General features: G+C 45.4%; 1 protein-coding gene across 4 annotated transcripts in view; it reads left to right on the top strand.

Moving 5' to 3' along the window:
• ASTN2 (astrotactin 2) overlaps window positions 1-27,326 on the top strand; it is an 887,719-nt gene that overhangs the window by 814,280 nt on the left and 46,113 nt on the right. For all 4 annotated transcript variants that reach the window (XM_057724291.1, XM_057724290.1, XM_057724292.1 and 1 more), the window contains one exon: window positions 19,684-19,825. In XM_057724291.1, coding sequence (XP_057580274.1) covers window positions 19,684-19,825 — 142 coding nt within the window. The remainder of the gene's footprint in view (window positions 1-19,683; window positions 19,826-27,326) is intronic.

The raw sequence follows: 27,326 nt of genomic DNA on the forward strand, positions 1-27,326 counted from the left end.
CAAGAAGTTAGCCTTCTTTTGGAAAGTAAGATAGTACTACAGCACCTGAATTTTCTTTTTCTCATCCACAGTTAATACCTGTGCCAACTCACCAAAAATACCGTGGTTTAGTAAGAGATAATACAGAACTTAATGACAGGCAGACCTGGATTTGAGTGTTAGCTCACAGACTGACTTACTGTATGGCGGGGACCGGTCATTCAGCCTCAGTTTCCACATCTGTACAGTGGGAGTCAACTCATCCTTCCCCTCCTTACCCACCTCCTCTTTTCCCTTGTCTTCCTAATTCTTTGCATAATCATCATGGTCTCTTTCATAGTGTCGTTATAAAGATTAAAGGAGGCGATGTATGTGAAGGGGAGGTATAAAGTCTGAATGATGACAGCAGCGATGTTGATAATGACAGTAGTTGGTACCTTTTGAGTTCACGAACATGTTAGTCTTGGGGCAGGGAACAAGGACGAGTGTCTTTCTGCATTGTCACTCAATCGCTGCATCTGCGGCATAGGCTTTCTGAGTCTGAAGCCACGGGCATCTGGACATTGGATCTCAACTCTTATCTCCACATGACACACATGAAGAGTGTAGTCAGTGCAAGGCCCCCTCCCCAAGAAGTTTCCAGGTGTGCAACTTCTCGCTACAGTTCTGCTTCTTTTTTTCTCTCACCTGAAAAATCATATTTGTATGCAAACAAGTGTGAGGGACATTATCATAAAATTGTCTAAATCACTCGTTCTCAAAATGTGGTTCTTACCAGCAGCAACAGCCGTATCTGGGAACTTGTTAGAAATTTAAATTCTCAAGCCCCACCACAGATTTATGGAATAAGTAACTCTGGGGGTGAGGGCCCAGCAATCTCTATTTTAATAAGAGTCTCCCACCATAATAAATGGTGCATAATAAAGTTTGAGGACCATTGGTCTATATTATCTAAAAAACCAAACATTCTTTTTTTTTTAAATTGAAGTATAATTGATTTACAATGTGTTCATTTCTGCTGTACAGCAAAGTGACTCAGTTCTACATATATATACATGCTTTTTAATATTCTTTTCCATTATGGTTTATTCTGGGATATTGAACATAGTTCCCTGTGCTATACAGTAGGACCTTGCTGTTTATCCAAATGTTCCTAAATATTTTATCTTTCTTATTTGTGAATAGTGACTTCTGACAACCTGACTCAGTGGGTCACAACACCATTACTGAGCACTGCACTGAGTCACAAAGCAGGCTGCACACAAGAGCCACCAGGGCGAGTCAGGTGCCCTTTGGCTGCAAGTAACACATGATTCACATGAATTTAAACAATAAGGAGATGTATTATCTCATGTTACCAGAAGTCCAGAGGTCGAGTGGATCCGAGCATGACCTATGAGAACTCCAGCCCCAGTTCTCTGTAATGCTTTTGTTTCTTCTCCCAAATGTGTGCTGGTACCTTCCCCAAGCTGGCAGCAGAATGGCTGCCTGGCGCTAAGCACAAGAGGACCACAGGCTGCGAAGCATTGCATTCAGACCTGTTCAAAAGAGGAAAGCGGCTCTCTTCCTGTGTTTCCATCCTGAGAGAGAGAGAGGAAACCTTCCTCAGGAGCCCTCCAGCACACTTCCCCTACACCTGACTCAAGGGCCCACCACCAAAGCAACCACTGCCAAATAACAGTTGGCTTACGATATAGGTTTTGCTGTCCACTGTCGGTGCCGGAAGTGGGGTCGGGAGAGGTTGACCTCTAATCAAAATCACCATTCTCTCACCAGAAAAAGAGGGAAATCAAGATTCATATTGACATCCAAATGGGAACTGGTTGAAAATTCAGCTTACCTGGGAATTTGTTTGAAAATTCAGAGGTGGGGAGAGGTGTGGGATGGAAAAGACGCTGCAGAGGCTGAGCCCTCACTCTCACTGCCACCTGGAAAACTGCACCTGGTGGATCTTCTTAACTCTGTCTTGCCCAGATCTTCCAAACTACCTCATCCTTGTCCCATAGCCTTGTCTTGTTTTCTTCCCAGTGCTTCCTTCTGTGGAAGTACTCCCTTCTTTGCCCTCTAATCATCCCTTACCTCCTGTGGGGATGCTGAGGAAAGGTCACTTGATGGGAAGTTAGCAGAGCTGTGTTCGGCTCCCAGATCCTTCACAACAATCCCACATGTCATTCTTATTGCTGTGGCAGCAAGTCAGCTCCCTCTTCTGATCCTCAGCTTTCCTCATCTACAAAGTGAAAGTAAGAGCATCTGCTCAGGAGTGTTGCTGTAAGGATCAAAAGAAAGACAGTGCCCTGTAAACTGTAAAGTGCTATGCATGTGGCCAAGGGTGTCAATGATGCTTTCATAGATGAGGATTTCCCAATGGGGGTCTTTACCATGTATGTGCATGCACGCACGTGCACACACACACACACACACACACCCCTACCTCATAGTCTGTTGACTGGTCCTGTTGAAAGGACACATTGATAGGGCACTGAAGTTCTAGAAGAGAGAGTGGAGCACGGTGAAACTCCTACAGGTTGTAGAGCTGGGTGAGATGATGAAGATGATGCCCATGTCAGTACCGCCACCATGTAGCCAGTGTCTAGTGCCTCCTCCCTGAACCACCTGAGTCTGCTTTTACCCTGCTGTTTGACCTCAGGCAAGTCAGTTTCCTTTCTGTGCCTACTTCTCCATCTGGGAAACAGAAGATTCACTTCAGTGGTCTCTAAGGGACCTGGCTCTGACTCTGAGGACATCAAATGACAATACCCCAGCACTGCGTTTGAAGGAGACACCTTATTCAGAGCCTCGATAGCCCTTGGTTCTGATACCAACGTGGTTGTTCACCATCTGTATGAGTTGTTGATCTTGCACGTCCGTTTCTTCAATTGAAAAATAAGCATAATCATGCTGGCTTCACACGTTTCTGTGAGGGTTAAAGAATCATGTACGTAGGGCACCGAGCACAGTGTCCAGCCTATAGCTTGGGCACGTGACATGGCACATGTTTTTCTCAACACCGTCTCCCCCAAACCAATCCCCAGAGTTCCTCTAAGCCCAAGAGGTTTTTTTTTTCATCTTTATTGGAGTGTAATTGCTTTACAATGTTGTGTTAGTTTCTGCTGTACAACAAAGTGAATCAGCTGTATTTATACATATATCCCCATATCCCCTCCTTCTTGAGCCTCCCTCTCACCATCCCTGGGAGCTGATCTCCCTGTGCTCTGCAGCAGCTTCCCACTAGCTATCTATGTTCCATTTGGTAGTGTATATATGTCAATGCTACTCTCTCACTTCGTCCCAGCTTCCCCTTCCCCTCTTGTGTCCTCAAGTCCATTCTCTACGTCTGCGTCTCTATTCCTGCCCTGCCACTAAGTTCATCAGTTTCATTTTTCTAGATTCCATATATATGTGTTAGCATACAGTATTTGTTTGTCTCTTTCTGACTTAGAATTATTTTTAAGAAACGAGAGTACTGACATCCAGAGAGCGAAGGTGAGTCACAAAGGAAGTCAAAGCACAGCCGAAGTCCAAGCCCAGGTTCCTTTCCTCTCCAGAGAACTGAGGAGTCAGTGAGTCCCTCCCTCCCCTGTAGGACTTGGCCATCCCCAGGAGGCAAGTGGAAACCTCAGGGTGATGAAGTAAGTCATCACCTCTTTATAGTGCGGAAATTGCTCTGAAAGGGTAATTGGCTTTCTCCTGCCTGGCTCTCTGGAGCCTTGGAGAGGCTACAACAATCCCTGCCCGCCCTCTTCCCACATTCTCCCAGCTTGATACCATCCCTTCCTCCGCTTGGCTGATGGGAGCTGGTCTGCAACATGGATGCTCTGCTTCCTACTCCCATCTGAGCACCAGTGCTCTGGTCTGTCTACAGGATGGCCCTGGCAAGGCCTGTGTCTGGGTGGAGAACACACAGGAAAATCACTTCTAACACCTCCATCTCCTGCGGCATCACCTAAGCAACAGAATCCCAAGCAACACCACTCCCCAGGGAATACTTGGAGGTGAAGGGGAGCGGTAATAGGAAATACAATTTGGTTGGATAGAGAGGACTTTGGATTTGAGTCTGACAGCTCAGCCTGCCAGTTCCTCCTCTGTCATTTACCAGTGGGAGGCCTTTGGAGAACTTTCTTCACATCCCCAGGCCTCAGTTTATTAATGTATAAAATGGGAATCTGAATGCCAGCTTGGCTAGCCTCTTGGTGTTTCATGGGGAACTATGAGTTCAGTCATTCAGTACACACTTGTTGAGCACCTACTGTGTACCAAACACTATTCTGGAAGCTGAGAACACAGCACTGAACAAAAATGCCTCTCTATCATGGAGTGAAAGAAGGAGGAATGATGATAAAATAATAGATTAAAAAAAAAGCAGGAGATGGGGTGAAGGCTAGGGGATGCTGTTTTTGTTAAGATGATCAGGGAATACCTCTCTGATGACATGACTTCAGAGTCATTGCAGCAGAGTCAGCCAGGGGAGAGGGGAAGTTGCCATGGCTGCAGCAGTAGTGCGGCCCTAGGTCACTTAGGTCTTACAGACCACGGTAAGGAGTAGATGGGTATGAGATGCCATGTACACTGTAAAGTTGTAGCCCTATGTGAGTGCCCCTGGCCAAGAGCCCCTTCTCCTTGCCTTGGAAACATTTTATGCATCAAGGGCAAGCATTGGGCCAGACACTACATCACATTAATTCCTTAAAGCATTCCATCAAAGTGGGGGTATTTATTCCTATTCACACAAGAGGATGCTGAAGGCAGAAAGCCCAGTTCTGTTGGTGTCCAAAGACAGTGCTTTCTTTGCCTGTCATGGCAGACTCCTGGTGGTGATTTTGTTTTGCCTTTGCCGTCTGTCCGTCTGTCTCTTCCTTCCTTCCTTCTTCCTTTCTTCCCTTTCACATTTCTGATGACTATTCATGTCCATTTGCATCCATTGGTGAGGGAGAGGTAGAAACAAGGAGGCAAGCTAGGTATCAGGGAAAAGCTGAGCTGGAGCCACCATAGTGTCCCCGGAGCAGAGACTCCACGAATACATCATCCAGATGGCTCCGTTCATCAACAGCCTCAATGTGATTAAAGGAATGGGTAGACTGTGGGATGCTGGAAAACACACAGAACGAGAAGTCAGAGAGCTGCTTTCACTCGTGGCTGCAGCTTCATGTGATGTGACTTGTGGCAAATCCCTTCCCTTTGCTGGATACTGATGCCCTGTATTTGGGTCTGGTGTGCTAGGACGGTCAGTAGTGATTGAGTATGTTAAGCATTTCGGTTATCTTCAGAGGATATAACATGTGATGATATCTCTACCTCTATCCCTTTATAAGCCTCAAATCTCAGCCACACAATTTGCTGTGTGACCTTGGGCAAGTCACTGCACCACTGTGAGTCTTGATAGTTTCATCTGAAATGTGCAGAAATAGCTCCTGTGCTTGTGAAGCTGAAATGAGTTGAAGTGCATGGAATATTAAGCATAGTACCTAAAAGATTGTGAATAATATTAAAGTTCTTATTAATATTAGTTGAAAAGACAAGGCAGAAATGCAAGCAACGGTTAGACATATGCCCTACTCTCAAAGGTTACTGCAAGCATCAGACATGATTAAGTGCTTAATAAACATTAGCTATTATCATTTTCCTGTTCAGCTTTAAGTGAAATGAGTTGCCTTTTTAAACCCCGGAAATCCAGGTTGGCCTCCCCCTCATCTGACTTTCCCAACCCTCTCTCCTGCCCTCCTCTCTGCCCTGAGCTCTTTGCCCTTGGCTGAGCTCACTCCTAGGAATGCCACATACAATTGTACAGGTTTTACGGTGCAGAATGCTACCACATGTAAAAACCCGCCATTCCAATTGTAGACATCACGGATGCATGTTAATCATTGATCAAGTGTCTTGTGATTTCTAAGAAATCACAACGCTAAGGCAATTTCCAGATACACAGAAGGAGGTGTCTTAAGGAAGGGATGCTTGTTTTTTTCTTCTAATTTGGACAGAGGCACCATATAGGTTAGCAGGGACTCTGTGAGCTTTAGTCCTCTAGTCTGTACAAGGAAGCCCTGAAACAGGTGATGCCTCAGGCTTCCCTTGGCTTTGGGCTCCTGCAGGTCCAGAGTGGGCACTGCCTGACCTGTGCCCATGAAATCTGTCTGCATGACTGTGAAGAGGGGAACTGTGACATGGGCTGTGACCCCTTGGAGACCTGTGGGTTCCTGGAGCTTTTGCCTTAAGCACAGGTAGCAGTAAACTGGGGGCAATAAGCCTGCCGTGTCTACCTCCCAGGGTTGTGAGGATCAAACAAGAGAAAAAGAGGGCTTTGTAAACCCTAAGGAGCTTACACATTTGAGAGATTGCTTATATATATATATATGTGTGTGTGTGTACTCATACATGGGAGTACTTATGTGTATGTGTTTATGTTTGTACATATAAATATATATGTATTGTGTACATATATACACATATGCATGTATACAGATACTTCTATATACATATGCTATATAAATGCAGGTGACATATGTGTATAATATACTTTATATATATTATAATATATATATGGCTATAAACTTGTAGAGTTAAGTGTGAGCTAGTCACCTATAAACCATGTTTACCCATTCAGTGTAACCTAAGGCATGTATTAAACAGTAGGAAAAACTGACCAGCCAAATTTTCCAAGCTTAAAAACCGTTTTATAGCTTTCATTGTGGACTGAAGAGAGGACTTGTTTCCCCCTCTCTATTTAAAGGAAAATTTTAATATAAATGGGGAGGCCAGGGAGTCATTTTAATAGAGAATGAAAAAAATCTGTGTGCGGGAGGGATAGAGGAAGGAATTTGGATGAAAATGGCTGTCACCTACTTGCTCTCCCTTCTTTACCTTCCAGATGGTTTCCCCTGGGGTAGGTGGGACCACAGGTCACTAAAGTTCCCCTGGCCAAATGCTCAAAGGTGCCTGTTTCTGGTGGAAGCCCTTCTGGCATCTGAACCTCTTCAGAAAGTCACCTCTCCCTGTGGGGTTTAAGAGGGACCCTAAGGCCCTTCTCTAGCCAGGCTGTGGGAAAATAGGGTCTTTGGCTCTCTTGGGTTTTGCTCCAAAGCTGAAGAGGGAAGGAAGCAGCATCCACCCTCTGGGCCCAGGGTCTGTCCCCTCTGTCAGGGCTCTGGGTAAGGCCATGGAGAATGGGATGACAAGAAGGAGCACTAGCCAGCCCTAGGGAGAGCCAGGCATCCTTGTTCCTCATCTGGCAGTGGCGGGCTTCAGCATCCAGCTCTCTCGCTCTCCCATCTCTCTCTGCGTCTGCCTCTGCTGTTTGTTTGTTTGGTCTTGTCCTATTCTCTTTTTGGATAGTTTCTTCCTTCCTTCCTCCCTGTTTCTCTTAATCTTGGTCTCCTTCTGTCTCTATTTCTCTGTTTTGATCTCTACCTACATCTGTCTTTCTGTGACTCTCTCTCCCATCTAGGACTCTTTCTCCCTTTTTCTCTCTTTATTCCTTTCTGTCACTGTTTCTACTTCAATCTCTCTGTCTCAGTATTTTCCTGGCTATGGTTCTCTCTGACTGTTTTTCTCTATTCCTCCCTATTTCCTTCTCTCTGTGTGTCTGTCTCTGTCTCTTTCTCTCTATCTGTGTCTGCCTGTCTCTCATTTGGAAATCTACCTCTTTCTGCCACCTCCCAGGTCCCACCACCTTCTCAGTGATTCACCTCAGCCCGATGGAATGGTGTTGCTCGCACGACCAGAAAACCTGACTCATCTTTGCTGGCCTTCTCTCCACCCTCCTGGAGGCTCCCTGCTGTGGGGCCTGAGCACGGGGGTGGGATGAGGAGAGGAGTGTGCATTTGTGTGTATGTGCATGTGCACGTGTGGCAGGGACGTGGGCTGGATAATGGAATGGACTCAGGATCTCATTCAGTCCTCCCTGATGCCTTAATGGGATCCGCAGAGGCCACTTTTGGAAGGTCCTGGTCAGACTGGGTTTGAAGCTTAGATTTCCCCCCAGGGGGAGGAAAGAAAGACAACCAGAGGCTCCCTTATCTACTGAAGATACCTCAGCTATCTGCTAACCCCAGGCTTTGAGGTTTATATTTAGAAAAGGGGGGAAGTTTTGAGCATTCAGCAGTTTTTAATCTCTGGGCCCACAGTTTGTGCCGCTCTGGTCTGGGAGGAGCCAGGGGTGCTAAACTCATGAGGATAATTCACTTTCCCTGGATTGTTGAATTTCTCCTTTCTACTTACCCAATATGAAATGTTTTGTGAATTGGTATTTTTCCATAACAGTAATAAAAACAATAAAGCTGTCATTTGTTGAATGTTTACCATGTGCCAGGCACTGTGCTAATTGCCTAAATTAATTCTCACCATAAACCCATTGATTCCTTTAATATAGGCATTTCACATCCATTTTATAGATGAAGAAAAGGAAGCTTAGAGAGATTAAGTAACTGGCTTGGAAGAATCGTTTAGCAAAGTCAGGTTTTAAACCCAGGACTGAGCATTGTCTTTTCTGCTGCTTTTTCCTCCCCATGGGGGATTTGATACTCATGTCTTAGTAAATATAATTGTCTAAGTCCATGACACGTGGTGGGCTCGCTAAGACTCAGTGCCTCGTTTCATACCTCAGGGGGTGCCCGTAAAGCTTTATTAGTCGTGGTTGGGCTCACAGTCTGGAGGAAGAGACAAGAACACATGATACAGCTGCTAATGCACTAGATCAAGAATCAGGAAATGTGTGCTCCAGCCTCTTTCCAGAGCTTCAGTTTCCGCTTCTGTAGAATGGGACTTTTCACTTCCATCTTGTCTTGCCCACCTCACCGAGCACTTGTGAAGCTTAAATATGATGAAGAGGCAGGAACATGCAATGCAAACTGTAAAGGGCTTTACAAAGGGAGAGGGCTGTAGGAAGAAAAAGGCATTTCTCATTGTAGAGACAAGAATCTAAGGTTTCATGGGCAGCCAGTGTGGATGCTGAGGGGATGCAGCAGAAGGCTTGGCTGCACGGAAACTGCAGGGTTGGGCAAAGATCAAGAAGCAATAATATTAATGAGGGACATTTCCTGAGGTGTGTGTGCGGGGGTGGGGTAGGTTGCCAATTAGACAAAGACCTTAGGGAAGCTGAGCCTGAGGAAGCAAAGTGATAGGCGTTTGCAGAGGAAAGCAAAGAGGGGTTGCAGTGTCAAGGTTAGCTGCAAGATCAGATCAGGTGCAGGATCGGAGGATGTTTGATGCCCTTTCTATCATGGCCATTTGCATTTGCAGAGAGAGGGACTGTTTTGCACAGGGTCTCACAGAGAGGCGGGGGTGCAGCCCATGTCCTCCGACTCTGGATTCAGTGCTTATTCACATAAGATCTGCTGGCCTCGTGGGATTGCTCTTTCTGGCAGAAACTCAAAGGTTGCTGTACAAGGAAGCCCTAGCCCACTGCTCCCCTTGTGGGCCTCCTTTCAGCTGGGAAGGAAGTCCTGCTTATTCATCGACTTGCTTATTCTGCACTTCCATCACAGGGCTCAGATGGTGAATAAGACAGGCCAGGTCCCTTTCCAGAGGTCCTCCCAGTTCACAGGGGAGGGAAGACACTGAATAGGTGATCACAGGACAGTGAGTTAAGGACCACAGTGGCGAGAAGCAAGGGCACTGTGGGAACCCAGAGAAGGAGCTCAAGGAAAGCTTTTGGAAAGATATTGGCAATGAGGAAAAACTTAAGTTGTCTCAACATGTTTACAAAGCCTGGCTGAGTCATTACTTACTTACCTCTCCAGCCTCATCTGCCCCCAGTTCAGTAAGTGGGTCTTTAACGAGTGGCTGCTGTGTCGCCCACACTCTACCAGCCACTGGGGAGACCACAAACAAGATGGACAAGGCTCCTGAATTCATGGAGCTAACATTTTAGTAATCAAATGAGAGTAAAGAGGTAAACAAACAACTATAATAACTAGTTTGTCACTAATGCTCAGAAGAAAATCACAAGTTCTCTGATGAGGCCTGAGAGTGGGCAGTATGGGTCTCCTTTAGACAGGGTGGTACAGAGAGTTCTGAGGACATGAAATTCCAGCTGAAATGAAGGAAGAGAAGCCAGTTGTCCAGAGCTGAGAAGGGTCTGGAGACTCCAATCCCAGGAAGCTAGCCCTAGATTTCCCCGCACTATGGCATCCTCATTCCCCCAGCCCCTTTCTCCCTTCCTCTGTGTCACCGACGGGTATGTGTCCAGGTTGGTAAAGGTCCTTCGTCATCATACTTTGTGTGCCCTGGTGTGTCCTTGGGGCTGAACACTGATGGACCTCACCACCTCCCAAAGAATGCTCTCTTCTCCCTCCTTCTAACTTCAAATAAGCACCCACCTGACATTCTTATCATCTTACCTGCACCCTGTGGATTTCCCCTAACAACCATCTTTTTAAAGATGCCTCACTCTTTGCAGATTATAAGGCACTTTTATTTTTTTTTAATGAACTTAATTGAGTTCACTTTTCATGAGCCCTTTGCAGAGTAGATACTGACATCCTCCTTTTAGAGATGAGGAGACTGAGGCCCATGGAAACCGAACAATTAGGAAGTGTGTGTTGTGGTGGAAAAACCACAGGCTCAGGAACTGGATTAGCCAGGGTTCGAGTCCCAGCCTCGCTGTGTAGTAGCCGTGTGGTTGGGCACCGTGCCCCGACTCTCTGAGCCGCTCTTCTCCTCTTGACAAAATGTGAATAATAACCCCACTCTACCAGATTATATGCTGTTTCATCACATCTGCGGTCAGAGGGGCCATTAGGGCCCACCATCAGCACACAAGGTTTCTGCCTTTCTGCCCAGAGAGGGAGACGCTGAATAAAGACTGGAGCCCAGAGAAAGTTGGAAGTGTTAGAGGAACCAAGAGTCTGATGAGAAGCACATTTTGTATAGTTGGTTCTTTCCACTTCACAATAGTGTAACGTTTAGGAATGTGATTTAAAAAAGGAACGAAAGAAAAGAAAGCCCTCGGTGGATGAGCGCTGTGACAGCAGTAAACACACACTGTGGTCCTCAAAAGAGTGATGGTGAGGTGGGTGGGGGGTCCTGGCTCTCCTTCCACCCCCTCCTCCCCAGTCCAGTCCCCAGACCAGCTCTCCCCACACAAGTTAGCAATACCCAGTCCAGCCAAATGCTTCAGCATCATTTGTCCTCGAGATGGTGGGGATGACGAGGGCTTTTGCAGCCCTAATTAATCCAACTGTAGAAAAGGGCGGGCTCTATGAGCCAAGTGCATGTTCATGCCGAGGTTAACATTATTCAATTCTGTATTATAAGTTGCAAGCCTCTTGGAAGGGTCGCTTCTGAAGGCAGCCGTTGACGTTCTGCCTCTCTGAGCAGTCAGCATGGCGGGGAGGGGCTTTCCCCGTGTGGTTCAGGACCGTACCTGCCGTGCACAGTCCTCTCCCTGTCCGGAGTGGGTATTCAGTAACTCTTTGTGGACTATTTCAACAGTGTAGCTATCAGGTCTGTGCTAGACCTTGGTGAGGAAGGTCATCAGTGGATCTTTCTATCAATCCCTCAAAGGCAGAGAGTGGGTCTTTGTAGCAGACACCACTGGGGCCATGACGTAGCCTCTTGGCCCAGGGTTATTTCAGCTGCAGCTGTCGTGCACACCCAGGCTCACCTTTTGCTGCCAGTGACTGCAGATGCACACTTGCACTTTCTGTCCCATGGCCTTGTACGAGACTGAGCTCCCTAGACCTGGGGGCAAGCCACACTAAAAAAAGCATGGGGAAATTCACTCTCCCTGGGAGGTTCTCCACCGATGGCCATCAGGAATCATCAGGGCGATATGTGCTCCAGCCCCTCAACTTTCAGCTAAACAGTTCTGGGAGACATCCCATCCACTCCTCGTAAGGTCCCTGTAGAATCGAGATCGAGCCCCCAGGACTCACAGCAGCAAATTTCAATGATGCACGTCTATAAAAACTGTTCCTCTTCCCTCCCTCATGCTTCCATTTCCCTATGCCTCCTTCTTGGAGTCACCTCCCAAATAAACCATCTGCACCCAAGCCCTTCTCTTAGGCTCTGCTCTCCAGGGAAAGCAAATTAAGACATTCTTCTTTACGTTGTGTTCACAGCTGCCAGCTCAGCTTACAGTACACAGTAAATTCACTCATTCCCTACACAAGTATTTATGGAGAATATGATGTGTTATAGGCACCCTGCTAAGTGAAGAAAGTCTCTTCGTCAGGGGGTTTAAAGGGGGGATACAGGCAGTACAGTAATTCATCAGTATAAGAGAAAACAATATGTTTTATGGCGTGAAGGAGGGGATAGAGAGTGATTAAATTCAATTGAGGAGCTGGAGGAGGCCTTTCTGAGGAAGTGACGTTTAAGCAGCCATCCAAGTAAGGAGAGGGAGTGAGCCATGCAAAGATACGGGGAAGGACTCTCCAGGCATGGAGATCACAGGTGCAAAGGCCCTGTGGTAGGAGCATACTCGGCAAGTTGGAGGAGGAGGAAGAATGCCAGCCCGGCTGGAATGAGTCAGTGAGTGAGGAAGGGAGCACAGGCAGTGAGGTCAGAAGACAGGGCTAAAGGAAGTAGGATGTTGGAAATACTCAGCGATTTGTTGAATAATAGAATCTTTGTATCCTCTGCGCTAGGCAGTGTTTTATGATGGGAAAGGCTCAGGTTTTGGCATCTGACAGCTCTGAATTTGAGGTCCAGCCTCGTAATTTAGATGGAGTGTGACCTTGGGCAACTTGCTTAAGACCTGTGAACTTTTTTTTTCATTTATAAAATGGCAGTCGTAAAATCTTCTTCATAGAATTTGTATCTGGTAGGATTCCTGGTTGCAAGTAACAGAAAATACATGGAGACTAGCTTTCGCAGAAGAGGGAAAATACTGAGTCATGTATTTGAAATATCCAAGGGTATTTGGATATTTAGACACAGCTAATCCAAGGCTTCAGGCACAGCTTTAGGCACAGCTGATCCAGGGCTTCAGATGGTGTCATCAGGACTTAGCCAGTGTCCCAGGAGTTAGTCTGATTGATCAGGCCTGGGTTCATCTCTTGTTCATCTCTCGCTGGTCTCTAATGTGGAATATCATACCATTGATCACATGCCCATCTCTGGGGGAGGGAGGCGGCCGTAGCTCCACCTATAAACTGAAATTGGGGGAGAGCTGGCTTCCCAGTGGAAAACCGGCATCCCCTAAGTTGAAGGAAGCAGGTTTTAGAGCGGGTCAGACCTGCAGATGTCCACTTGAGGGCTGGTATGAGGATGAGCCCGAAGTCCCATAGCACAGCCCCAGGCACAGAGGGGCTCTCAGTAGATGTTAGGCCATCACCGCCCTTCTTTGGAGCTCACATATTTTTGGCAGTCCCTTCTCCCCTGTACCATGGGAGTCTTATGCACTCCTGAAAGAGACCGCGCAGGAGGCAGCCTGGTTTCCCAAAAGAAAGTTCTAATGACAAGTGCTGGTGTTGGGGAGATGAGTGTGGATCCAGGCTTCAACCACGGAAGTGTGGTTTCACAGAATTCCACAAATACCTGCATGGCCAGCCCTATGCCGGGTACTGGCGACCCAGAGGTGACCAAGACACAGCTCCCACCAAAAGCATCTTGCAGTCTGTAGGCACATGTGTAGTGGGAAGAGCACAGACTTTGGATGGCAAACGTTCTCACCTTTTCTCTACCCCTTCCTAGGCAGATCTTGTTAGGCAAAGCAGTAACCTTCTTTGAATCTGTTCCCTCATTTGTGAACACACAATTACCCTAATTTGTTAGGTTGTATTGAATATTAACCAAGACAGGCCTGTTTTGAATGTTTAATCAAGACGATTAAGTAAAAATGTCTAGCACTGCTGATGCCACATAATAAGAGCTAAATAAACATTTTCTTCCCCTCTCTCCTTGCCTCCTTGACTGCCTACCTTCCTTCCTTCTTTTTAAAATTACTTGATTTTGCAAAAAAAAAAGGGGGGGGGCGGGGAGGGAGGTTCTAGGGAATTAGGTATTATGTAATATATCTAAAAGCAGCTGAGTTTGACCACCAAAAATTTTGCCATCAAGCAAATTGATGAGACATGATGGGGATGAGGTAGCAGAGGTGGGGGAACACTAACATTGGTAAAAACCATTCACGTAGCAGGTATGCTGCATACATTATCTCATTCCTTGCCCGATTCTCTGGTCTACTTCCAGATGAAGAATTTGTCTCTGAGAGTTTAGTCATCCATGCCTAGATAACATAGTTCATAAGTGGTGGAGCCTGGCTTCAAAACCAGGTCTCATCTGCCCCCCAAGCAGTCTCTTTTTCCTATCACATACCGCCTCTCTCAATAAACGTAAGAATCATCACACACTAGTTCTTCTGATTTAAAATAACATGTTTTGGAAGAAACGAACCAACGTCAGCTGAATGGTGTGAGGCCTTCAAAGATACCTTTTGTCACCAACAAGGTCTCAGAATGAATTTCTACATTTGCCCAAGTAAAGGAAAGGTGGGGAAATGCAGAGCCCTTCTTCTCCCTGGGCACTGCAGCAAAGAGCATCTGTAGATTAGAGAGAGGCCAGGCCCAGAGTGGTTCTAAATCCCCTTGGCGTTTCCTGAAAAGAGAGTGGAGTCCCGAGCAGGGACTTTCTCCCCACCGGGGCTAAATAACTCACTGCTCCAGCCCCTTCCATTTTGGAATTTCTTTGCTGCTTTTCTCCCAACCTGTTTTCAATTTGCTCTTGTGGCCGGCTTTGACTGTGACCTCAACTCAATCAGAAGCAAGGGAGAGAGGGGGAGAGAGAGAGAAAGAGAGGGAGGGAGGGAGAGAGGAGAAGGAGAGGGAAAACAAGGAGAAAGAGGATTGAGGGAGTGATGAAAGGGGAGGGAGAGAGAGAATGGAGGCAGGGGGTGGGGCCTTTAGAAAAATTGCTCAGTGCTTTGTTGGGTTGGTTCTGAAGCTTCAGCAGAATTGTGATTGACCTTTACTGTGGATGGTAATGAGAGCAAGGCTCGAGTCTGAGTGGATAAAGAAATGTGTGGGGGTCTGGCCCGAGCCCACTCGGGTTACAGCCCCAGAAGAGCCATAATGGGGAACAGGCGCATTCCTGTACCGCGACTCCCAACTCCCTATCTGTTTTCAAGGAAAGAAAAACAGAAAAAGAATGTTAGAGTCTTGGACAGGCATGGGCAAGGCAGCAGTAGCGGCCTGGATCTAGGAGGGTTCTGCCACGCAGCCACAACATCCTAGGGAGGAGGGGACAGAGGTGGCCTGGGCAGAGTGTCCTAGTGGAAGGCGCACGGCGCTCAGAGGCAGAAGAGCTGGATTTGGGTTCTGGCCTCTGCCTGTGAGTAGCTGCGAAGCCTTGAATGGGTGTGTAACATTCCTGATCCTCTATAATGCTATCAGGGAATGTGGCAGAGTTTTAGGATTCAAACATTGTATGCAATAAAACTTTTAAGCTGAGAGTTTTAAAACAGTTCTTATTCTCAACCTAAAGAAAACACGGACCATTAGTATATAAAACAGATCAAACTGGAGTTCATCTGGGTGAAGGTCAGTGTGGGTATAGAGGAGACAGACTTCGGCCCCCGCCACATTTGGCATTTCTTCTTGTCCCCAGAGCTCTGGATGTTCTAATTCACAAACCACTGTTATATACATATTACATGTGAAACCTGTTGTGCGTCTTCTCTCCCTCCTGGGCTTTCTCTCTTTTCCGGAGATGTCAAGTTTAAGACAATGGCAGGGTGGAACTGTGTGCCTTGTACATACAGTGCCTGGCGCATAGGAAATGCCCAGGAAACATAGCTCACATTCATGTTGAAAAAAGTTGGCCACCAAGTGAGGAGCACAGGGTCCTAGGGCAGCTTCTGAAGCTCTCCAGTTCTCAGTGATTTTATCTCATATGCTGGCAGATGTGAATTACCTCATAGGCGATAGGAGTTAAGAGAGCAAGGTTTGTTCCAAGTCTACCTCCCACTTTGTGCATGGCCGTGGACACACCACTTTCTTTATCTGGGCTTCAGTTTTGTCACCTGGAAAAGGAGCAGGTTGGATACAAATAATCTCTTAGGGGCCTCGTCTCTCTCCTCTGTCATGACGACAGCGGTCATAATGAAAAACAATAATGATAGTTGACATATGCCGGGGGGTCTTACTGTATGCCAGACACTGTGCTAATTGGTTTGTAAACAAGATACATGTAAAATATTTTATATGATATTTACAACAGTACTGTTAAACTAGATGACATTATTATACCCATTCAACATATGATAAACTGGATGGAGAAAGTCAAAGAAGCTGTCCAAAGCAAGCTGTAAGTGGGGATGTACCAGGATTTAATCCTAGGCAGTGTAAACGCAGAGCCCAGCCCCTTAACCACTGCACTTTACTGTTGTTCATTCAATTATACTGCCAGACATGAAACATGGTATATTGTGGAACCACAGTGCATGTGTTGAATTGCACCAGTTCACCTTTGTAAGTAGAGAAGCCCCCAGGCTTTTCTTAGTGCCCCCTCCACTAGGAGAGGAAGGACAGTGAGGAGTCGCTGCACTCACCTATGTCCTTCTAGGTTGCAGTTAAACCTTCTGGAATAGAGTGCCAAAACAAGCAATCTTTCAGTTTACTTTATGGGTCTGTTCTTGTATTTAACAACCCTTCCTGTTGTCAGATTACAAGCTGTAGAAGGTCAGGGACCATTTCTTTTATTGTTTCATTTCCCAAGCCCCTACAGCTAAAAGAGTGGCATGAATTCAATTGCAAATTGAGAAAGCTCCCTTTCTAACATTACCGTTTCTTTTTTTTAAACTTTCTCTAGGAGGCAGCATAGCATAAAAGAAAAGGTATGGCTTTGGAATTAGGAGGATATGGGTTCTAATCTGAGCTCTGTCTCTTCCTAAATTTATGAGCTTAACTTCAGCTTTATAACAGAGATACTAACATTTAGCTCATTAAGATTAAATGTGGTGAGAATTAAATGGGAAAAACAAAAGTTGGTGCTGAAATATCAGTTTTCTTCACATTAACTCTTTTCATCTGAAGATTGTTATGTATATATAGTCCCAAACAAAATTGGACACTAAATATCCTTATAATTTGCTTGATACAGCTAGTTATACACTCCACATTATCCAGTTTCCTCACTTGAACTAAGCCTATAAACTTTAGAGCTGTGTGCTGATCTTGCTGACCAGACATACTCATGGGGCTTTTATCCGTGGTCTAAATTATTCTGAAATGCATGGAAGTATCTGGAAAACTATGTCTATTTGAAAATGAATGTCAACCATCTTTTGGCTTGAAGACAATTAATAGAGGCCACAAGCATACTGAATTCCCTCACGAAGAGCCAACTCTCTCAATGGCTATCTGGAAACAAATTGAAAAGCAGACAGACATGGATCCAAGCTGAAAGAAAACAAATGCAAGCAGCCAGAGTTGGAATCCTGAAAAACCAAGAGAAACAAAGCCCTCACTCCATCCAGTGAAGAGTCCCATGTTTTTTCTCTTTTTCTTTATTTTTCATCCCATACATTATTCTGCTTTGGTACCTATTGGAAGACGTTGGTTTATGATTTTACTATGGAAGAAGCTTGACATAAGAGGCCTACAGAAAAAATAAGGATGCCAGAGTTTGTGATTAAAAAAAAACGTTTAACTTACCTCCCCATTTTTTAGCAAAACCTCTTGTTCTAGACAGACTTTCTTCCTGGGATCAGGCTTTCTTTCTTGACTCCAAACTCATGAAAAAGTCATTGACCCCTTGCTGCAGAAAGGAAAACTGAGACTTGAGAAGTTAAGGGACTTGTAATAAATGGTGGAACTCAAATTCAGTCCCAGGTCTGTCTGGCAATAGCAGCTGAACTTGTATGTCACTAGCCTGATTCAGACACTTGCTCTGGCATCTACGTATCCAGTCTATGAACTGTGTGTTGTCTTTGTAAAAAAAGGAAAACAAAAAGCATCAGATCTGCTTTGTCGGACCACAGGGACAGATATGTTTTAGAACGGTTGTTCGTCTGAATCCCAGGGCCATCTGGACAATTCAGTCAGACAGGTTCACTTGTGACTGAAGGATGAAACTCTTCTTTACAAGACCAAAAGGAAGTGATCTGTAAATTCTGTCCACCCAGTTCCCTGGTAGACAAGCGCCGTGTCTTCTCAGACACTCGGCCAATGTTATTGTTTCATGACGGTTCCGTCATGTTGGATTGTCCTTAATCCCAAGTAGAGAGAAGATAGTTGAATGGACATCCGCCTCTTGTTTATTAACGTGAATCTAAGTAAGGAGAGAGTGCAGGGCCCTCCATATCAGGCATGAGGAAGAACAAGGAATCAACAGCTGGGAGGCCTCATATCGTTTCATATCGTGTGGTCCACAGTAGCTCACATGCCTTTACAATCATCCTATTTTAGAACTGAAAGAGAACTTAGAGGCCATTTAGTCTGGCTCGTTTACTTTATCTATTTTTAAGTAATTTCTATTGATTTTCTTTTATTACAAAAACAATACATGCTCATTGTAGATAATTTTAAAAAGAGAAACAAGCAGAAATAAGAGTGAAAAAGTACGCATTATCTCACTTTCCAGACAGAGCCACTATTATGCATTTGCTATATTTTATTCCTTCTTTTTCTAGATAGATATACATGTGAAATTTCCACCAAAAATTAAATTATTCTGTAATAGTGTAACCTGTTTTTTTAACTTAGCATGCCATGAGTATCCTTTCAAATAACTTCATATTTTTCCACAATATTATTTTTAATGGCTATAAAATATTCCATTGCATCACTGAACTATATTACTATATTACTGTTTTGATATCATTGAACATTTAGTTGTTTCTAAATTCTTGCTAGTTTAAATACTACCACAGTGTTTATCCTCATAACTTAATCTTTGTGTATGTCTGTTTTTATTTTATTTTTTCAGAAATCCTAACAGTGACTCTAGCACCTTCACTTTACAGAGGAGAAAACTAGAGCACAGAGATGGGAATTTAGTTGTCCAAAGCTATACAGCAAATTCTTAACAAAGCTCAGACTAGATCCCAAGATTCCAGATGTTCCGTTGTGCTTTCTAGTCTTCATCTCGTCTTCTTTATTAGCCCTGCTTCTGGTAAATTTCAGCGGCCTCCTAAAACCCAGCAGCTAGACTGACTTTTAGAAGTCATGGGGTTCAGGGCACTTGCTCTTCTCCTGTTCCTTCCTGTCTCATGACTTTCATCAGTCATGGAACTCTTTCCCCCTTAGCTGGACCAGTCTCTGTTCATCTCACTATAACACACCATGAATCAAGTACCAGTGCATAAGAGTGACCATGTGACATGAGACCTATTTTACATCCTTAGTCCAACTCCTCCATCATTTAAGGAAGGAAACTACAATTCCAAGGAGGCTTGCTTAAGGAGTTAAGAGGAAGTTAATGGCAGTGACAAGGCCAGAATAGTTACTCTAGACAGAAAGCACTGTCCTCCTGTTGACTTTTCATGCATTTTTATGACACAGTAATGTACCTTACTTGAGCTTTGCTACAGTCTTATAAAGGTAGGTATTAGTATCTCCTCTTCACAGTTGAGAAAATTCAGGCATAAATTTAAACAAAGAGTCGTCAGGACTAGACACTGATCTGTGTCATTTTCATACCCTGTGCTTTTTCTGTCCATTAATCCTCTTTATAATGGTACCCAGACATTTGATGGGTTTGGACAACAGCAAGAATGTCTGCTTACCAAGGCCTGAGCTGGGGAGCTCATCTTTCTTTGTCTCCCTCCAGGAGAATTCCTGAGTTTTGCCGATGACTTACTCTCTGGCCTGGGTACATCTTGTGTAGCAGCTGGTCGAAGCCACGGAGAGGTCCCTGAAGTCAGTATCTACTCCGTCATCTTCAAGTGTCTGGAGCCCGACGGTCTCTACAAGTAAGACATACTTTGTGTGTGGGGAGTGTGAAGCAGACAGGACAGATTTAAGTCTGGGAGGCAAGGCATGAGTAATCCGTCCAGGCTAGCCAAATGTTTTATAGGCCATTCTGTGTGTGCACCTCGATACGCTAAGCCACAGAAGTGTCCGCTGCAGAAGTATCACCGCTGTGAGTCACCGAATCATACAAGGTTGGCGCTAAAGCGTCTAGGGAGGCCAATAACTGAAAACCATCCCTCCTACTGACGGAGAAAGAGTCTGCAGGCCAGAGAGGGAAAGTGGCAAGTTAGCAAGGAAGTCTGTGACAGGAGTCTCTGCCTGGTGTTCTTTTCTCAGTTCCATGATCTCTCCTCTGAAGAATGTTAGAGTAGCATATCTGAAGTGTATATACATATGTAATATATATATATACACACATATGATTTTTTATTAGTAGATGCATCCAATCCCTTAGTAATAGTGCCATTATCACCCCTCATAGAGTGCGCTAGAGTCATTGCATCCAAATTTCTGGACATGTAAAAGGAAGTCATTCTGAGACTCATCTGTTCATCTCAGAGGGAAAAAGGGGCTCATTTTTCCTTTGTTTCCCAACTCAGTGAGTGTTGCTATATCCAGATGCAGCCATCATAAGCTATGGCATAGAGCTCTAGAGATCAGCTCTATTCATTCTCTAATTATGAAACCATAGGCCACCTCCCTTACCAATCTAGAAAGCTGCAGTTATTGACAAGGTGGGCATTGTTGACCAATGAATTATTCAGCTCATTCATTTTTTCTTTTATTCATTGATTCATTCACTTATCCATCCATCTATCCAACCACTTATTCACCTCTCCAACTATCTCTCCCTCTTCTTCCCTTTATCTATCCGTCTGTCCATCCATCCATCCCTCTCGTTCATCTATCCATTCATTCTTATACTCCATCATTCATTTACTTATTTATTCATCAGTTCTTTCATATATTCACATTTTATTTACTCACTTATAACTCATTTACTTGTTCAGCAGACATTGTCTGAAGATTTCCTATGTCTTGGTACTGTGCTAGAATGCAAGTATAAATGTGTCTAAGACAAAGTTTCTATCCTCAGATAACTTATAACCCAATGGTAGTGTGGAAGACCACAGACTGTAGATTCAAATCCAGCTTTGACATTTTTAGTTGTGTGGCCTTCGGTAAGTCAAGTTACCTCTGTAAGCCTCAGTAAAACAGAAATAATGAAACCCAGGTTGCAGAGTTGCATGAGAATTAAACAAGAAACACCCTAGCATAGTATCTAAGTACACGCTCAGTAAATATTAACCTCTCCACAATCTATAAATCTCCCTCACCTCCAAAACACCTCTCACCCCCGCTTCCTCTGGAAGACCATGACTTTTCTGAAGACCATGGGGCTCTTTTGAGAACTTGACATGTTCAGGCTCATTGGTAACACCCAATGTGTTCATGCACTAAACTCAGAAAAATCACCGTAAGATGGAAATCAAGGCTTCTGACCCTGGCTCTGACACTGAATCTCTCCTAGATGTTGGGGCCCAAGTCCTACTGGGGACAGTGAGAGCTCTAGGAATGTAATCCCAAAAGTACAGTAGGCTATCAGGTGTCTTCCAGTGCGATATGTAGGCAGACTTCACAGAGGCCATAACATTTACCTCAGGCCTTCAGTGATGACTTGGTATTTAGATCTTGGAAGCAAGAGTCTACAGCCTCTTAAACCAGTAAGCTCTGACACCAACCCCTTGGGCTTTAGGGTCACTGTGTCTTTGAAACAAGTATGTGACTAGCTTAAGAGCTTTACGATCCTCTTTAGCTCTAAAGACTATGGTCATGCGAAGAAAGTAGCATTTTTGAAAGATTTCCTGGTGGCTGGCTTCTGGATCCTCTGTCCCTCAGTGAGGGCATAGACTGGAGGCAGACAGAGCTGGGTTCAGATCTCCACCTTGTGCTTTATCAGCTGCCTGGCCTTGAGTGAGCTTCTCAACCTTCCAGCCTCTGTTTCCTCCTTTATGAAAATGTGGATAATACAGCGTCCAGCTCATTGGGACCCCAAGAGGATCTGATGAGCTAATAATGCACGAAAGTTCTTTACTTTGTCACAAGCCCCTAGTAGGAGCGTGAGAAGTGTTAGCTTTTATCACGGTTGCTCTTGTGGCCCGTGCTGTAGTAATAATTAATTTCAACTTCCTCCCCCTCCATTTTCCAGGTGGGAGAGAGAGCATCTAGTAGAGAGGGACCGAGCCCTGGCAGGTGGTTCCTATCTGCTGAGACACAAGTAGTAACCCTGTCTCTGGGTGACATTGTGGGGACTTGGTGTTAGCCAGGCTGGAATCCTACAGGCCCATGATGTAGAGAGCAGTGAAATGTGTTATGGAACCCCCAAAGCAATTAACACTGAGAGCTGACACTTCAGCCGCGCCATCCTTCAGAAGTGATGAGCGCTTTCCCTTGCCTTTTCTCTTCCTCACTGCCTGACGGCCTCTGCCACCCCCAACCCCCCCTCCTCCCCCCCCCCCCCCCAGTCTCCTTCCCACCTTTTGAAGCAGGGACATCCTTTCCTCTCCCGTCCTGGAAATGTGCTCGTCACGAGCCTGTCATCCTTACCTCTGAACACTTTTTTATTTTCTTTTTGAAATCGATTTTATTAATGGCCCTGGGATCTGGGCCGCTCCTGGCAACACAAGGAGCCAGGGTGTTGTTTGGACCCCTCTCTTATCCCACTGGCGGCTCTCCTCCCCTGAAGTCTGACCGACTCAGTCTCAAGTTCTAAAATAGTTCCAGTGTCAGTTCTTGGGGTTTTTCATTTTCTGCTTGCTCGTTTCTTACCAAAATTAGTTTTCTTTCTCTTGGGCCAACAAGGCCATGTGTGGCAGTGGAAAGAGCTCAGGCTTTGGAGACAAGAGGATCTAGGTGCAAATCCTGATTCTGCTGAGTACTCATGAACTGCCCTGGGGAAATTCATTTATTTACTGCTCTATGCAACAGTTTCTCCCTCTGGAAAAGGGGGGCCTTATCTCATAGAGTTATACGGAAGAGCATTATATAGGAAACTCCATGAACAGGGTTTACCAGAATGAATGGCATACAGGAGGTCTGCAGGGAATGTCACTTTTTCTTCTTCCTGTTTCATTCTGCTTGACTCAATTGATGGTTTTTCAGTGTCTCTTTTTCTCCAAGGACAATCCCAGAAGAACTGTTCTCTATAAGGCAGGTTGGGGTCCCACTAGCACTGCAAAGAACAAGCATTCTTTTGGATCATTTGGGGAGAAGTAGAATGAGAAGAGAGCATGGATCCAGACCCCTGAGTTTGAATTAAGCATAGCTGGGCACCAAACCCTTCACCCCTGCTGCCAGAAGGTGAGACACGAGGATTCAGGTGACACAGGCATGGAGGCACAGTCTCTTTTCAGGCAGGAAGTCTGGGTTCACATCCCACTCCTGCCACTTCTGCCTCTGGGAGCTTGGGTGGAGTATTACATCCTCTCCTTGTTTCACAGGTTCAGCATCTTTGAAGTGAAGATGCATTAGATCCACGCCAGCTTGAGAGTTCTGGGAATGCATACTTCTGGCATGGGAATTTTTTCTCATTCGCTCTCTTCTCCTCCTGGGCTCTTGCTCTTCCAACTTTTCTATCTCTCTCATGTTTGTTTTTACCCTACCATACCTCTCTGCATCTCTGTCCATCTCCCTCTGCCTTTTATTCCCTCTCTTGTGTGAGTATTTTCTGCATAGCTCATTATCTTTGTCTGCCATTCTCCAGTCGTTCCTTCTTTGCCTTTCTATGTGCTATCCTCTTAATTTGTTTCTCTGTGTATATCTCAGTTTCTCTGTCCTGTTTCTTATTTGAATTTTGGTTCCTCCTGTCTCTTTCTCTCTCCCTCTCTCTCTCTCTAAATCTGGTCCCCCTTTATCCCTACTCCCTCTCTCCACCCCACCTAGGAAGGCAAATTGCTTTTGCAGCCCCTCTATTCCTGTAATTTTACACAGCAGTGCAGAGTTGAGAACAATTGGAGGAGTGAAAGTCAAGGCTGATTTTTTTTTCGTCCTAAGCTCACCCTGGTGTAACAAAACAGAAACATCAGCACTTGGGCCTGTTTAAATTGAATTTCCTTGTTTGTTTTGTTTGTTTTACTTTTGAATGAAAACAAACAAAGAGCAGCAGAGGGAGAGGGTCCCCAGAAGGTCTAACAGTGTGACCAGCTCCTGCACCTTTGGGTTGTTGCAGTCCGAGGGTGACCCTGAGCAGCAATCTTCAGTCAAGGTGGAAGGGTCAGCCCAAGCTGAGTATCCATTGTCCCTGCCCTTGCCTGGCTGGAGGCCTAGACACCGTTTTTGTCGCCGATCCCCAATTTCCTATTATCCAAGGTAATTAGCCTCTGTCTTGTCTTGGCTGCCTTGCCTTTCTCTGATCGTGGATGACTGCCAGAGGGTCCTGAGCAAATACACAGCAGCAGCCAGGCCTAATTCCTGGGGTGGGGGCTCATTCCCACACATTCAGAGGCTTGCTGCAGGCCTGCCCTCACCTCCTTGGCCTCAGCTCTATGAAAGGAATGCCAAGGAACCTGGGTCCTGCAACCATGTGCCAACATCCATGGTGGGACCAGAGGCTCAGGGGAAATTCTCCCTCTTATCAGGGTTGGCTGGAGTGGAGGAGGAGTAAAAGGAAAACCAAGGCCCTGGAGCAGGGAAGAGCCTGAGGTCAGGTGTCAGACGGCAGTTCCCACACTTGCTCCCAGCCAGTCCTGGGGCCAGTTCCTCCTGCTCCTCTGGCCTTGATGTTCTCATCTGTGAAATGGAAAGGTTAAACTTGGTGCGCTCTATGACTCGCACACTGAGGTAGAGATGGAGACTCCAGACCACCGTCCTGGTCCTCAGGGCCCGCAGTACTTCCCGGGTCACAGGAGTGTGGTGATGATGGTAGTGTTGTGAGCACTCGCCGTGTGTCAGGAGCCCTGCTAGGGAGGTTACACGTGCTGTCTCATTTCATCCTCGCCCTCACACTATCATCACCATCATCACGTTTCATTTCACAGAAGGGAAAGCTGGGACATAAAGGAGTAAACAGTTTGCCTAAAGTCACACAATTAGAAGAGACAGAGCTGAGAGTCATACTCATGCTGTCCTGCCCTCCCCTCCCCCATAAGCCGTCCCTGTGCTTGTCCACTCACGCTTGTCAGAAGTACCTGGTAAGGACAGTGGAATAACGGAAGAGGGCCTTCTAACTGCAAGCACATGTTTGCAATGGAAAGAACACTTGGAACAAGAATACCCAGACCCTCAGGAAAGGTGCCTCACACTTTATCTTTCTCATCTGTAAAACGGAGCTAATTAATTCATCCGTGAAATGGAGATAATTAATTATACCTCCCGAAGTTGTTGCAAAGATTAAACTGGATAGCATATGAGAAAGTGCTTTGAATTTGCCCTAAGATTGTGTGAACGTGAAAAGTTACCGTAATCACTCTGTCAGGAAAGCGGCAAAGGGAAGAGTAATAGACATTTTGAACCCACATCCCTCCCCACACCCCACCACACATACATATTTTAAAATTAGGCCTTTGAAATCGGGCAGAGGTGAATTTTTACCTTGGCTCCAACACCTATGCTGTGTGGCCTTGGGCAAATTTCTTAACCTCTCTGAGTTTCGGTTTTCTTATCTTTAAAATGGAATCAAAATAGGCCCTACTTCATAGGATTGTGAGGATGCTTCAATGAACTGAAACATGGAAGGAGCACAAGATAGTGTCTCGTTCATTGTCAGCACTTAATAAATGACAAGAGGAGGAAGGGTAACCACTGTTATTACTCTCTGTGATTACATACTTTACCTGAGCAGCCGTGCCTGGGGTTGCCACTGTTGACCATTGTGCTCACAGCATTCCAGTGGGAAAGCGAGTTAATCCTTCATCTGATACTGATTCCTTTACGCATCACTCCCCAGGTACACTTGCTAGAATGTACTAGAATGTAGCTTCCTTAAGTTCTTTGCTTTTACTGTTCTTTCCCCAGGAGGGCCTTCTCCTGGTTCTTCCCATGATCAGTACCTTATCCTCCTTCAGGGTGTTATTAAATGTCATCTCCTTAAAAAGGCCTTCTTTGCCCATGCTATCTACAAGAGATCACACCTGCCATACACACGGATGCATAAAGCCATGGCACTTACTAAAGCTATAGTGATTTAACATCTAATTTGTTTGTTGTCTGTGTTTTCACACTCGCCTGTCAGCTACATAGAGCAGGGTCTGTGTCTGCCTTCGTCAACTTATAGCCCTGGTGCCTAGAACAGTGTCTAAAGCCAGTAAAGAACCCAGTAAATAGTTGTTGAATGATCTGAACAAATTTCGTAGTCAATGAAGAAATCTGGAGATACCAACTTCTCCCCTTCACTCACTCACCGTCTCTAACTCACTTTCTCACCAAATATTCAGGAGATATCCACTGTGTGTCAGGATGTGGTCTGGTACCAAATCTCTATATCAATCTCTAGGTTTTTATGTCTCTATATCTATCTACCTATCCATCTCTCTACCTGCCTACCTCCTATCTTAAACCTTATCTAATTTAATCCTCCAAACAACTCTCTAAGGCAGTGACTGTTATTCTTATCCACCAGATTAGGCTATTAAAGCACAGAGAGGTTAGATAAGTTGACCAGAGCCTCAAGGCTAGTAAATGGAGAAGATAAGATTTGAATTCAGCCAATTCATTTCCAGAGCTTGAACTTGATATTACCACACTAGATTATGAGAAGAATTGGACATGTAGAAATGGCAAGGTTCAAGGGTGGAAGCTGTTTAAAGGGATCTTTTGTGCAGAGCTCCGTACTCAGATGAATTAGAAGCACTATGGGAAACAGATTTTGAGTCCTGACACCAGAAGCTACCTGACTCCCACTGAACTCCAGACTCCTTCCTGCCTCTGCATTCCTGGCAACGCCACGCAAACAGTTGAGCCCTGAGTCTGCACAAGGACCCCTGCCCCTCCTAGGGATGTACTTCCAATGCTGATCTCGAGATGCCCAGGATCTCTAGCTCTCATCTTTTGAGCTGTTTCCCAGTGTCCCCAGACTGCCATGTGTTTCTGCAAACAAGTCCAGGCTCCCTGCCCAAAAATACTGTTCCAAAAGCCCAGGGGTCCTAAAGCCTTGGATGGGGCATTGCAGGGCTCTCTGTCACCTCCAGGACACCACCTCAACCCCCTCCCTGCCCGGGCACAGCCTGGGTAGCACATCGAAGAAACAGCCAGGGCCACCGCCACGGATAGTATAATTACATATTAGATGGAATCCCAAAGTTTCCTTTTATTTACATTCCTACCCTACCCTCTTCATTTCCTCTCTTTGTGCCAAGAATCAGCACAGAATTTACTGGAAAAAGCATGAAAGTCATCAGGAGCCCTTCAGGTCTGGCTTTTATAAATGCTTGCCCAGATGAAGGGAAGCCAGAGACCTGGGGGTCATCCTGCATCTGGCCCTAAGCAGCTAGGAGGGCTTGGACA

This window comes from Hippopotamus amphibius, chromosome 2 (genome assembly GCF_030028045.1).
Source record: "Hippopotamus amphibius kiboko isolate mHipAmp2 chromosome 2, mHipAmp2.hap2, whole genome shotgun sequence".
NCBI lineage: Eukaryota > Metazoa > Chordata > Mammalia > Artiodactyla > Hippopotamidae > Hippopotamus > Hippopotamus amphibius.